At 47.2% G+C, this 13,707-nt stretch overlaps 6 protein-coding genes across 6 annotated transcripts; 3 read left to right on the forward strand and 3 right to left on the reverse strand.

Annotated features, from left to right (window-relative positions):
• Positions 1-13: 13 nt before the first annotated feature.
• MGYG_00559 (hypothetical protein) lies at positions 14-565 on the reverse strand (the record flags this gene model as incomplete). The annotated part of the gene is made up of 1 exon (XM_003176422.1): positions 14-565. One exon carries the CDS (start codon positions 563-565, stop codon positions 14-16), a length of 552 nt encoding a protein of 183 aa, XP_003176470.1.
• A 340-nt stretch (positions 566-905) lies between these two features.
• Positions 906-2,717, forward strand: MGYG_00560 (2,3-bisphosphoglycerate-independent phosphoglycerate mutase; the record flags this gene model as incomplete). Its single annotated transcript, XM_003176423.1, has 4 exons — positions 906-936; positions 1,050-1,787; positions 1,853-2,435; positions 2,507-2,717. 4 exons carry the CDS (start codon positions 906-908, stop codon positions 2,715-2,717), a joined length of 1,563 nt encoding a protein of 520 aa, XP_003176471.1.
• A 462-nt stretch (positions 2,718-3,179) lies between these two features.
• On the reverse strand, positions 3,180-3,824 carry MGYG_00561 (hypothetical protein; the record flags this gene model as incomplete). The annotated part of the gene is made up of 5 exons (XM_003176424.1): positions 3,180-3,242; positions 3,309-3,369; positions 3,440-3,564; positions 3,626-3,696; positions 3,764-3,824. 5 exons carry the CDS (start codon positions 3,822-3,824, stop codon positions 3,180-3,182), a joined length of 381 nt encoding a protein of 126 aa, XP_003176472.1.
• Positions 3,825-4,304: 480 nt separating this feature from the next.
• On the forward strand, positions 4,305-5,829 carry MGYG_00562 (vacuolar protein sorting-associated protein 4; the record flags this gene model as incomplete). The annotated part of the gene is made up of 4 exons (XM_003176425.1): positions 4,305-4,603; positions 4,686-5,018; positions 5,087-5,537; positions 5,608-5,829. The coding sequence occupies 4 exons, from the start codon at positions 4,305-4,307 to the stop codon at positions 5,827-5,829; spliced, it is 1,305 nt and encodes a 434-aa protein (XP_003176473.1).
• A 375-nt stretch (positions 5,830-6,204) lies between these two features.
• On the reverse strand, positions 6,205-10,131 carry MGYG_00563 (calmodulin-binding coil-coil protein; the record flags this gene model as incomplete). The annotated part of the gene is made up of 3 exons (XM_003176426.1): positions 6,205-6,433; positions 6,494-9,480; positions 9,568-10,131. 3 exons carry the CDS (start codon positions 10,129-10,131, stop codon positions 6,205-6,207), a joined length of 3,780 nt encoding a protein of 1,259 aa, XP_003176474.1.
• Positions 10,132-10,520: 389 nt separating this feature from the next.
• On the forward strand, positions 10,521-12,490 carry MGYG_00564 (hypothetical protein; the record flags this gene model as incomplete). The annotated part of the gene is made up of 3 exons (XM_003176427.1): positions 10,521-10,788; positions 10,856-11,055; positions 11,120-12,490. 3 exons carry the CDS (start codon positions 10,521-10,523, stop codon positions 12,488-12,490), a joined length of 1,839 nt encoding a protein of 612 aa, XP_003176475.1.
• Positions 12,491-13,707: the final 1,217 nt, after the last annotated feature.

Genomic DNA, 13,707 nt, shown 5'->3' on the forward strand with positions numbered 1-13,707 from the left:
CACAGTATGGCAATCATAATCCACCCGCAAGCTTCTCACTTCTCACTCTGAAATCGTCCAGAACCCCCTTAAGCTTCCCAATCCTCTTTTCCAGCATCGCAATCTCCTCTTCCTGCTCTGCGATCGTCCGATCGATATCCGGCATCTCCTCAACCGCATTCCTCGCCTTTTGAATGCGTATCTTCACCGCACTAGCTCCCGTAAGCAATGATTTCGGATCAAGCCCGTCCAACGACGCAATCCCACCGCCGGGCGTCTGCTCCGTAGATTGAGATAGGCCCGGCTCCCCCGGCTGACCGGTAGCGAAGCTGGATGACTGGTTCGATAAGAGACGTGCCAGGAGGGCGTGGAGGGGCGGGATGACGTCGAATGTCTGTGGAGGAGGAAATGGAGGCGCGACAGTTGGATCGGAGGAGCTGATCATGACTTCGTCTTGCTGTGACTGTGATAGTGATTGCGATTGTGCTTGCGGTGGTTGGATGGTTGGAGTGTTTGGATGCGTGGAGGAGACGCCGGGCGTTTTGCGCGTTGGAGTTGCGCGTGACGGCGACGGCTGGACAGACATTATGTTGTTATCCTTGTTATCCTTGTGGTTTCTTCTGGGTTCTTTATGTTCCTGGAGGATGCAAGACTGCACTTGATAGGTATGTCTGTTCAACAGCCGAGTTGTTGAGTGGCTTGCGGGAATTTGAAGAAATGACGTCGTTGCGATGTTTTTTTTTCTTTTTTGCTTCTTTGCGCGGCAGAAGAAAATGTTCCGGAGCGCCCCTCCATCACTATCTTCGTCCCCCGCTATCGAGGACTTGCTCTAGAGATTCTTACACCTTCTTGCACTGATAGAGACTGAGAGCTTTGGTTGATCTGGTCTGCCGTCAGTTAATTGTGTCTGTTCACTTCTATCCATCATGGCGAAGGTAGAAAACAAGGCAGTGTTGAGTACGTTTGAATATCTACTCCGTTTGTTGACGCTAAGGGGGAGGGCGTTCTATAGATGAGCACTTCTATTTGGTACAGCCTACGAAGACAGCATATACTGACTTGATATCTAGTTGTCATCGATGGCTGGGGAATTCCTGGCCCCAATTCCCCAAAGGACGGCGATGCTATTGCTGCTGCTGAGACTCCCGTGATGTCCGGCTTTGCTCAAGAGGGATCCAAGACCGCCCAGGGATACACCGAGATTGACGCCTCTTCTACCGCCGTTGGTCTTCCGGATGGCCTCATGGGAAACAGTGAAGTCGGGCACTTGAACATCGGTGCGGGACGAGTGGTGTGGCAGGACGTCGTCCGCATCGACCAGACCTTGAAGAAGGGTCAGCTGAACAAGGTCGAGAACATCGTCAAGTCGTTCCAGAATGCAAAGGACGGAAACGGAAGACTTCACTTGCTTGGACTTATCTCCGATGGTGGTGTGCATTCTCACATCAACCATCTGTTTGGCTTGCTCCAGGTAGCAAAGGAGATGGGTGTGCCAAAGGTCTTCATCCACTTCTTTGGCGACGGAAGAGACACAGACCCGAAGAGTTCCGCAGAATACATGCAGCAGCTCTTGAAGAAGACTGAGGAACTAGGTGTAGGTGAGCTGGCTACCGTTGTTGGCCGGTACTATGCCATGGACCGTGATAAGCGATGGGACCGTATTGAGATCGCCATGAAGGGTATCGTCTGTGGAGAGGGCGAGGAGAGCTCTGATGCGGTTAAGACGATCAAGGAGAGATATGACAAGGGTGAAAATGATGAATTCTTGAAGCCGATCATCTTCGGTGGCAAGGAGCGCAGAGTCCAAGGTAGGCAGTCTCAGTATCACCCCGTAATTTCTAGGTGAACAAGATCGCTAATGGCCGTAAAAAAGACAACGATACCCTCTTCTTCTTCAACTACCGCTCAGACCGTGTCCGAGAAATCACACAGCTTCTTGGAGATGTGGACCGGTCTCCAAAGCCGGACTTCCCTTACCCCAAGAACATCTCTCTCACCACTATGACCAGATACAAGACCGACTACCCCTTCCCAATTGCTTTTGCTCCCCAGCATATGGGTAATGTTCTTGCCGAGTGGTTGAGCAAGAAGCAGCTTAAACAGTGCCACATTGCCGAGACTGAGAAATATGCCCACGTCACCTTCTTCTTCAACGGAGGTGTTGAGAAACAATTCGAAGGCGAAGACAGAGAAATGATTCCATCTCCAAAGGTTGCAACCTATGATCTTGACCCCAAGATGAGCGCAAAGCCGGTTGGAGAGAAGCTTGCGGAAAGAATTGCAGACAACAAGTACGAGTTCCTGATGAACAACTTCGCTCCACCAGATATGGTTGGCCATACTGGTGTGTATGAAGCCGCCATTCAGGGTGTTGCTGCCACTGATGCCGCCATCGGTTGTGTCTATGAGGCTTGCAAGAAACATGGATACGTCCTATTTGTTACTGCTGACCATGGGTGAGTGATTTTAAACATTTGGAACGATTATCCCTTGCCCGTGGTATCATCAAGCTAACTTCCACCCCTAGAAACGCTGAAGAAATGAAAAACGCGGACGGAAGTCCCAAAACCTCTCACACTACTAACTTGGTTCCGTTCGTTATGGCAAATGCTCCCGAAGGCTGGAGTTTGAAGAAATCTGGCGGTGTCCTCGGTGACGTCGCTCCTACTATCCTTGATGTCATGGGTATTGAGAAGCCAGAGGAAATGGACGGTACTAGCTTGCTTGTCAGGGCATAAAAGATAGATAATAAATATCTATCTCTAGAATTAGCATGGGTAAAATGGAGGTCGTTTAAATAAGGTTGTAAATATGGGAAGATCAGGCCGATGCATTCATAGAATGATGGCTTAAAGTGCAAGGATTCGAGCTCGTGTGTTCTAAAGAGAAAAGAAAAATATTAATTTTTTATTTGTATGGCTTTTCTGCTCAATAGTTAACTTGGTAGCACCAGCTCTGACCAGCAGGAGCAGGGATAGTCGCTGCTTTCAGAGCAGCCTGTGTCTAGTCGTATGCTCGACTGTGATTATAAGACACTAGCCTATTATTACCGGCTCTGCTCGGAGAGACTTGGATATGGGTTCCAGGTAAGCTCTCCTTCGTAGGGTATTTATATCCTGGCCACCTGAGCATTCGCATGGTAGGTAATTGGACTAATCATGGTCACTTTGGGGCTATCAAACGCACAACTCCGATTGTCCTCAGGCGGCTACAGGAGCTCCACCAGGCTGTGGCTGCTGTATTTGCGATTGTAATTGAATGATCTGTTTATATAGGTTAGCCATAATATGAACACTGGAAGTTCGGAAACCTAGGGAGTAACGGCATACCTCTCCCCTCTTGGTGTCACTCTTCTCCTGTATATCGGTGATTTGCTTCTCGATTCGCTTGCTGTTGATGAAATAATCAATATCATGGGTAAAGGTAGCCGCGCCAGCTTCACAAAAGAGCACCACCCTACATTTCCTTTTCTATGAAGTCCAGACGGCCATCAACGGCCATGACGGCCTCTGTCTTATCCTGCTTCAACAGCACCGGTCCAACGAGTTTATAAATGTTTGCATCATCGTCAAGCGTTTTGAATTCCTGGTCAGTGTCCACCCGTCAGCAACAGTGCCTTTCCAACCGATGCACTATAGTATTTCACCTTTTGCACACTCGTGTTTTCCTGCTGCTGGGCTTCAAGCTTCTCTCGAGCTCCAATAGCTTCATCAAGCTCTGTATATACGGAGGGGCAGAAGTTAGCAGAGGGGCCGTTTATGGGTATAGTTGCGGGGGTTCTGACCGGTTTGGAGCTTCTGATACTCTTCGCTGAGAGCCTGAAGCTGCTTCTGAGCGTCTGCCATGCCTGAGAATCGGTCTTCTTCAATGCTAAAATGGACGGTAAGTGTTGAAGTGTTTCTGCGTTGTCGTTGTCTCCGTCTTCATGTCTTCTTATCTAATCGCGGATCTTTCTTTCGCCCAGCAACGAAAAAAAAGCGCTAAAAGGACGAAGCTGGGGAAAATCACCCAAAGTTCACTCCAAACAACAACGACGCCAACGTCGATATCTTGGAGATTTAGGCTACCACATTTCAGATACAGACGATTGTTTCTTACTGCCGAGACCCACGATATGCATATTACCCTGGAGATACTCTGAAAAAGTAGCGTTTCCCTGTCATAGCCCTCTCGAAGCACCGCTATTTTGGACCCAACATCAAACACATCTCGCCCCTCCTAATCTAAAGCGGTTTGGATAGCGCTACCCACAGACTGAGCGGTGCTGTGATATTTCGCTTCTCTTACTTTCTTCTTTTCGGGATATACACTTAAATTGGGACACGATGAGCAACACTGATTTCCTCGGCCGGGCGATCGACACCGTGAAGAGCGCGATTGAACTTGATAATGCGGGCGATTATGAGAAAGCATACCAGACATACTACTCAGCCCTGGAGCTGTTCATGCTTGCCTTAAAATGGGAGAAAAACCCCAAGTCGAAGGAGATGATCCGGGCAAAGACCGGGGAATACATGGAGAGAGCAGAGAAATTAAAGAACCATCTTGCGGGACTGGATAATCGGAAGAAACCGAGTGCGGTTGGAGCAAATGGGAAGGTTGCGCATGGCAGTGGGAAGGGAGGGTGAGTTAGCAGCAGGCTTGCCTCGACTGTGTATCACTGATAAGCGTGAGGTTGACTCTAACGTGAATTTCTCTATCTCTAGCAAAGGTGGCGACGAAGACGAAGACGCCGAGTCGAAAAAGCTCCGTGGAGCTTTGGCAGGTGCTATATTAACGGATAAGCCCAATGTAAGGTGGGAAGATGTTGCTGGCTTGCAAGGCGCAAAAGAGGCCCTCCAAGAAGCAGTCATACTACCCATCAAATTTCCGTCACTATTCACAGGGAACCGCCAACCTTGGAAAGGAATATTGCTTTATGGACCACCTGGGACAGGTAAATCCTACCTGGCTAAAGCGGTGGCCACAGAGGCCAATAGCACATTTTTCAGTATCAGCAGTAGTGACCTCGTTTCCAAGTGGATGGGAGAGAGTGAGAGGTTAGTTTCGAGACTTGAACCCATCTCATATGTGATGCAAAGAGACTAATACAATGATTGATGACTAGGCTCGTTAAACAATTATTCAATATGGCTCGAGAAAATAAACCCGCTATCGTTTTCATTGATGAGATAGACGCTCTTTGCGGTGCCCGTGGGGAAGGAGAACCAGATGCATCACGCCGTATCAAAACCGAGCTTCTTATCCAAATGGATGGTGTTGGCAAAGATTCCAGCGGAGTGTTGATTCTTGGAGCAACGAACATTCCCTGGCAGCTAGATTCGGCAATTCGACGACGTTTCCAGCGAAGAGTTTATATAAGTCTGCCGGACATGGCTGCCCGGATGAAAATGTTTAAAATAAGTATAGGCAGCACGCCTTGCGAGCTGACGGTTCCTGATTTCCGAACTCTTGCGGAATTGACCGAGGGCTACTCAGGGAGTGATATAAACATTGCAGTTCAGGACGCGCTTATGCAGCCTGTTCGCAAGATTCAATCTGCCACCCACTATAAGAAGGTGTGTACGCCCCTCTTCGAGAATTTGGTTTCCTTCGCATCATTCAAGGCTAATCTCTGATGTATAATAGGTCATGGTGGATGGAGTACAAAAAGTTACTCCATGCTCTCCAGGCGATCAGGGAGCCGTTGAAATGACCTGGGTCGATGTAAACCCTGACGAGCTCCTTGAGCCTCCGCTTGTCCTCAAAGACTTTGTCAAGGCTGTCAAGGGATCTCGACCGACCGTTAGTCCCGAAGACCTTGCCAAAAGTGCTGAGTGGACGGCTTTGTTTGGAAGTGAGGGTGCTTAGCTCCCTGCTGCCCGGCTTTCATGCTTCCTCCATTTATTCACAACCCCTTTTCCTTATTACGTGCATACCCTTCCTTTACGCTTGGGATATTATGTTGAAAGACTCACTAGTTACCCCTAGTTATTGTCGTATTAGCGAACGGAGTAATGAATTTATCAGATTTAACCACAAAATGATTCATAACCAGCTTCGATATACAAGTCGTAAACAGATTCCAATACCCAAACGCCAGCCAAACCCTGGGTTTTGCCTCCTTTCGCCGAGGAACCGAACGCTATCAACCTAACTAACAATAATTATTTAACCAATACGATCTGGGAAAACAGCAAAAAGGTTCATTAAGCGTCAATAAAGAAATCCTGTTGATATGCACCCTCATTTCTGCCCTACTCTTCCATGTTTTCTGAGCTGGTCTTTCTTGGCTCGCTTGACCAAATCTCCTATCTGTGAGTTCTTCTTCCATTCCATCGTCACCCGCTTTGCTCGGGCGATGAATAGTGCGACTGAAATACCAGCTTTGAATTTCTGAATAGGGCTCAGTTGCTCAGCAGCCTCAGAAACCACTATACCCATATTAGCTATCATCTGACGCTCTATTTGGGCACTGTTTAACGATGTTAGCTCGGATCTGGTATGGCACAACGAGTAAAGAAAAGGCACATACCAAGTAGCCCTAATTCGCTCTTGTTCCCTGTACTGTGAGACTTCCTTGTACCAAGCAAGGTCCCTTCGGAACTGCTCTGCGCGGATCAAACGTACTTGATTCCAGAGAAGGTCCATCCGCAGGACTTCTATTTCCCTGTCATGCCGAGATTTCTGTTTTTCTAGTTGCCTCGACATATCATGGATGGCTTTAGGATGGCGGTCTTGCAGTAACCTTATCCTACGATCTGCCGCATTCAGGTTCTTGAGAGCGGTAGATCGCTCTCCACGTATCCGATGGAGGTCAACTTCAAGCTCATGGATTCGGGCTTCACGTCTTGCCAACTTGGCCGCGATTGATTCTGCATCGAATGTAGAAAGATCAAGTACTTCACTAAAGTTCTGGCTCTTTTCGCCGGCAGAATACCTTTGTTGTTCAAGTTCACGGTTCTTGGCCTTTAGTTCCTTCAGAGCCTTATGGACCTCTATATTTTGTGCACGGAGATTTCGCAATTCTTCTTGAAGCTGTGAAGAGGGAGAAGAGGGCACCAGAGAGCTGCCTTCATATCGCGCAATCTGAAGTTCATGGTTCTCTTTCTCTAAATCAGTGATTCGAGACTTGAGAAGTCGAATAGACGACTTCAAGTCTGATTCTCGCTGGAGGATGAACCTCTCACGCTCCCGACTTTCAGCTAGACATTGGCGGAATATTGATGCATCAGCATGTTCTGGGGGAGATGCGGGCTCGGATGGCATGGGATTGTGGAGATGTGCTTCCAGTTCCTTGAGGCGGGCTTCAAGTCGAGTAATCTTGCTCCTGGATGACAGAAGTTCACGATCTTTCTTATCATCAGCCATGAATAGCTTGTCTTGTAATCGATTGATTTCTGCGGCTAGGCGTTCTTCCTCCGCTGCGGCCCGGATAAGCTCATTGTCCACTTCATTCTGAAGAGCATTTTTAGCTTCTTGCAATGAGCTTCTCTCAGTATTTAACCGAATAATGTCTCGTTCTAGACGTAGGTTTGCTTTCTTCAACTCAAGCTTTTCCTGGTCGACTCGAGATGTATCACCGGCATGATCATATTGAGCAAGTTCATCTTGGAGGCCATCTCTCTCTGCTTCTACCTCAGCAAGGGTAACCTGGAGCTCTTTTAGCTCGGCCTTTGCGGCAGCAAACTGTTCTCTAAGGGCCTGCCTTTCCTGTACAATACTCTGCAAATGATTGCCGGACTCCAAATTACCAGCCTTTCGCTGAGCCAAGGCATACTGTTGTTCTTCTTCCAAGCTGGCTTGTAAGACAATAATCTCGTCTTCTAAGCCTTGTACTTTTTCTTTGAGAGTTTGTTCTTCACGCCGGCTAACTCTGAGCTGCTCCTTTAGGGAGAGTAGCTCCGATCTTTGGGTTTCGGATGCTTCCCTTCTAGATGAGATGTCATCATTGAGTTCTTTTATCTGACGAGTGAGGAGTTCTTCCTGTTGCAGACGGCGCTGTTTCTCGCTGTCAATGATATCCTGCAATCTTTTCTCCCGTCCGGATTTTGTCGTTTCCATTTGCTGAAGGCTGTCAACTGTTCGTTTATGTGCCTCAGCTTGCTGCAGTGCCCGGTCCCGTTCCAGTTCTAATGATCGCTTGATGTTTTCCCATTTGTCCAAGTCCGAATTGAATAAGGAGTTCTTGTTGTCTACCTCGCGACGAAGAACCGTAATTTGCAAGTTTAGTTGATCAATCTCGTCTTTGTGGCGGCGTCTCATTTCTTCAAGCGTGTTCAGTGATTCTTGCCGTTCAGCTGCAGCATCTTCTTCCAACTCGGCAATTGTCCTCTTTGCTCTATCTAGATCCCCTTGAAGAGCCTTGGATTCGTTCGTTAAAGCATCGTGCCGGGTTTGCAATAGGCTTTTTGTGTCTCCTTTCTGTTGTAGTTCGTCTTCAAGAGACTGAAGGCGGGACAAAGCGGACTTCTGCTCACGGATTGCAATTGCTTTCTCGTGGCGAGCCTGTTCAAGGTCATGCTGTAAATCAGATCTGGTAGACGAGAGTTCCTGCTTAAGATCTTCGATTCGCTCTTGTAATCTATTTTCGGAGTTTATTTTGCCTTCAATATCCCCTTGACAACCGGCATGTTCCTTCTGAAGGAAGATGAGTTCGCGCTCTGTGGATGAGTGCTCTTGTTTAAGGTCCTTGATCTGCTCCTGTAGCCGACGTTCGAACTGCGCTTTATTCTCTAGCTTTTCTTGAAGTGTGGCATGTTGTTGCCGAACAGTGGTAAGTTCGGTCTCCAATTTGTTTGCCCTTTCCTCCAATTGACGAGTGAGCCCCGAAGCAGAAATAGACTTATTGGCCATCTCATCTTGAAGTTCTCTTAAGTCTTCGGCGGCTTGTTCTTTTTCCTGGAGAGCTTGCTCGCAAGCTGTTTCCGCATCTTCAGCCTCAGCCCTCGCTCGCTCCAGGCTATCCTGAAGATCTTCAATTTTGCCCCTGGCATCTTCAAGCTCTGTCTCCAAATCGGCTATATTGGCATTTTCGTCGGCATGTTTAGATTGCAGGCTCTCGATTTCTTCTTCCTTCTCCTCAATGCGTCTATCTTTCTCACGAAGGGTATATTCCAGCTCATTTATTTCTTCCCTTAGATTGGCAACCTCCTCTGCCTGTTTGGATTCCACCGACCTTACTTGTTCTTGAAGATCTGCTATGTCAGCATCTTTGGACTCCAATTCTTGGCGCATCCATTTTATTGTTTCCTGAGTTGTGCCGTCAGACTGTTTTGATGCCAGTTTCTCTCGGAATTCCTGAAGCTGAAGTTTACAGGATTCCAGATCATGCTCAGCATGAATAAGGCTTTTTTTGCACCGATACAGCTCCCTCTGAACTGTTAATTTTGAAACTTTGAGTTCCGTATTTTCTTTTAAAGCAGCCTGGTTCAGCTCAGGGCCGGCCTTTTTTAACTGTTCCTCCAAGTAATGTATTTTTAACTTAAGTCCAAAGTTCTCCTTATCAAACTTATTGATAATCTGTAACAAGAAGTTAGTACTTCTTAATCAGTATACCTACGTGGCAGGTAGTTATGCTCACGAAAAGGAAAAGATGAGAATCCGTACGTTTTCTTGTTCCCTCAAAGTCATATTCTGCCCATCACGGATCACTCCACCCGTGCCATCTCTTTGAGGAAGTGTAGGTAACGGGGTACTCTGACCGCTGCTCGGGGCGCCTTGAGGTACGGGAGTCGCATCATAAGCAGAGCTATTCATGGAAGCTCCTTCGTATATATTGCTTTCATCTATTTTCGACAGAGCGGGCGTGGCCGGCACACCCCGGGCGCGATCACCACCAGTTCGCAAGAAATTGTTTTTTGTAACACTGTTCATAAGAGGAGTAAACTCTCCCTTGGGCAATGCTGAGTTGGGTAGTGTGCGTTTATCGAGTCTTGCGGATTTAAGACCTTGGCTTGCTCGGGGGGTTCGAAGCGAGAGTCTGCGCTGTCGATTCCGCGAGTCGGATGTTTCTCTTAAGATATCGTGATCCTTCGTTGGCGATACAAACGAATTCTCAACCGAGTCTAAGGCCGAAAGATTATGCCGCGTTGCGCTTCGCTGCCCCTGGCTGATAAAGGTCGCGTTTCCGTCCACTTCGGTGCGTGGAGTGTCGATGTAAGGAAATGCCATGTCGACAGCTCACAATCTTTATTGACACGCGTGAATTTATAATCATTAGTTGGCCCCGTACGCGACACTCGACCTTAAAGTAAAGATAACGAAATCGATTCACTGAATCAAAGCCAGGACATTACAGAATTAAAAGAAGGTCAAAAGCCGAGCCGTGAATTTTTGGCGTGTTTGGATGTGACGTTGTTTACATATAGCTCTTTTGGGTTTAGCGTGCTTTTTCTCGGATTTATATCGCTCCGAAGGCCCGATGAGGTCATCAAACTTTAAAATATCAAAAAAGAAAAACCGCCAAAAAATATAGAAAATCAAATAGAGTGAAAAAGACGAGATGGAAAATAGACAACAAGAACACGAAGACGGCATCAGCTACAAAGGGAGTACGAAATATGTCCGCTCCTACTGAAGAAGACATTGCATGGTTCAGGTCTACGTTTCGGCCGATTCCTAAACCTCAGCTCCCGGATGACTGTGTGGAGTATTCTCTGTACTGGATTCCGTCAACAAGCGGCTCCTCTAGCGATATAGACGCATCAGACTCAACCCGAAGTTCTCTGATTCAAGTGCAGAAGTATGTGTCAGGATTAGTAAAACAGTATTTGAAGAACTACATCTGGCAAAGGGATAGTTTCAAGATTGAACTGATAAAGGAAGATGGTAAGTATATTCCAGTGATTCGATACAGATTTCTTCATCGAGCTAATTTAGGATTTCGCACGCCTAGGGATACATTTGCTTCGCGGCAGAACCGAGTATGGAGATTCGATCGAAGATGAATGGGTCATTGTATACCTCCTGCGCGAGGCTTCCCGAAAGTTTGATAACCTCTGGGTGAAGCTGACGGACAGCGATGGTGAATTCCTGCTAGTAGAAGCCGCGGCAGCATTGCCTGCGTGGTTAGAACCTGAAATTGCAGATAATCGGGTAAGGCAAGCATCGCTGACTTTAAACGAGTTTGCATATCCATTTGTACTAACTCCTAGTTTAGGTCTGGATCAACAAGGGGGAGCTAGTTATCATCAAGCCTGGAGCCCCTACAGCTACTACAGGAAAGAAAGTTACCCTTGGAAAACTAACCTTCCGGGGCGCAAGGGATATCATCATCACTGAACCCAAACAGCTGATGCGGTCGCCCACAATTGGGGAGGAGGCTTTTTATAGGCTCCGGAACTACCCAGATCAAATTGAGAACAATTTGCATTCATCCCTGGTTACCGTACCGCGTAAAATCGCACATTTACTGCGGACCAAGCCGGGTTATATATCTTCGGCTATAGAAGCATTTTACCTCCGGGATCCCATTGCATTACGTCCGCTGCAGGGTAAAGATTCGAACCCCCTGGTATTTGAACCGGCAGATTTCGTCACAGTAAGTGCCAAATTCACAAAAGTTGGGTTTGCACAGTTGAAAAGCCAGGATTTCCCAGCACCAGTAAAATGGAAGGGCCGTGTTCCTGAGACCAACAATTTAAAAGACTCTGAGCGTGTCGAAATGGGGATGAAGTTATCTTGTGGTTTTGAAATGCTACTTTCTGACCCCCAGAACCGAGATAAGAAATATGTGCGAGAAATGAAACTTATTCTCGAAGACGTTGACACTGGGGAAGAGGCTCTTCCCACAGACAAGGAAATAAAAGGCTGGGATATGAAAGATGACGACGAATCCTGGCTTGACATTAGCTTCGAAGACCTTGAAGGTGAGCTAAAAGGAAGAAGTGGCAGAGGAGAGGCGAAGAAGGGTGGCGACTTTGGCGACAAAGCTGCCCAAGAGAACCTGCAGAGAATAGTCTCGAAATTTGAAGAATTCCTCAATGATGATACTGCTGGCTACGATGGAGCAGATCTTATTAACGAATTCGGATCGGATGACAGTGATGATGATGATGACGACGAGTTCAGTAGCGACGGCGAGGACAAAGAGGCTTCCTTTGATGAAGAGGAATTTTCAAGGATGATGAAGGAAATGATGGGCATGCCACCTGCCTCGAATAAGGCGTCTTCATTTAGGCCGAAACGCATCCAAGATATTGACGGGGAATCCAGTGATAGTGTTGATGATTCGGGCGAAATCGAAGACATGTCTAAAAAGATGGAGGCAGAGCTACGGCAAGCTGGGTTCTTTGAGCAATTCAATTCCAAGAAAGCTATCAAGGGGAAGGCTCCTATAAGGGGCGATGATATTGACAGAGCCCGTAAGGAGGAAAGTGACGAGGAGGAGGAACTTGACGAGACTGGAATCGACATCAATCTCGCAAGGAACCTGCTTGAAAGTTTCGGAAGTCAGGGTGGCGCTTCTGGTCCTGGGAGCAACATGCTGGGTATGATGGGAATGAAATTGCCAAAAGATGACCGGAAATGATCTACAATGCTTATGTATAAGTGGATAAAACTGTCAGTGTTTTTGCAAAGATATATGGCTGGAGGACCTATAAATCGTTTCCCAGCAAATATCAGAAGCTAAGACGAGTATCAAATTCTCTCTTAGGCTTTGAATACGCAGTTCCCTACTGCTATACCTTCATATCTCTGATACAAATACTGCCTTTTTAGAGACAATTTGTGATCTAATACCCATATGCCACAAAATACCCTAGGACTTGAACAGCCAACAGCGCGGGTCATATTTTCACCCATGATCTGTAAGGCAGTCGGAGCATTATATCCTTGTCAGGGATTGATCTATCCGATTGCTGGGATGCTGATAGAGCGAAAGGAGTCGAATATCAGCCAATAAATGGCTATATACGTCGCATTGTCCAGTGCTAATACTGAATAGAACGCTGCTAGGCAACTCAAATAATAACGCAAGCATATGTCCGGCAGCTACGAAGATCCTACGTATGAAGAGCGTTTGTGCATCAGTAGGCACACTCCTGCCTGACAAGTTCTTCGCTCAGTCATCGCACTCTTCCCCACTTCGACGTTGCTGATGGTCCACAACTTAACAGTGTCTACTATATGGTCCGCTATATGGCAGCCGATCAAATAGGCCGCAGTGCAGACTGCCTAAACCGCAGTATATTATAATATACTAGTAGTTTAACCATGAAAGTGCCGCATAACATACCCTTTGAGACTCGGATCAAACCCTGCATATATATATTGGCAGCTGCTATTTCTAACGGCTTGATTTTAAATTACTCTCAGGTTTTCGGAGTTATCCAGGGACTCATCTGCGTTTCCTATTGCCGCATTATGTTAGCTATAAATACCCCATGTATAGTTAGCATTCTTGGGAGAAAGGCCCACGAAGCCCGTCAAACTCCGTATTCCCGTCCAAGCGGCTCGCTAGGCTAGTCGAGATAATTCCCAGGTGCAGGCTGAATGTCTGCAGGCTGTACTTTATGCCGGGCGTCTGTACCAAGTCGACTACAAATAGCATAATGGCGGCTTTGCTCTGCCCGTAGGCGTGCCACATGCTGTATGTCTCCATCAAAACCGCCAGCCAGTTATCGCGGCCAAGGCTGGATGACTAAGCACAACTCATGACGTCTGTCCTCCCGAGGTCATCTTGCAACCAAAGACTTTTCCAACTTCAACTCTCTCTCAACGTCGACTTTCGCCTTGATCCCGCCA

Source organism: Nannizzia gypsea, genomic scaffold (assembly GCF_000150975.2).
Source record: "Nannizzia gypsea CBS 118893 supercont1.1 genomic scaffold, whole genome shotgun sequence".
NCBI classification, from domain to species: domain Eukaryota; kingdom Fungi; phylum Ascomycota; class Eurotiomycetes; order Onygenales; family Arthrodermataceae; genus Nannizzia; species Nannizzia gypsea.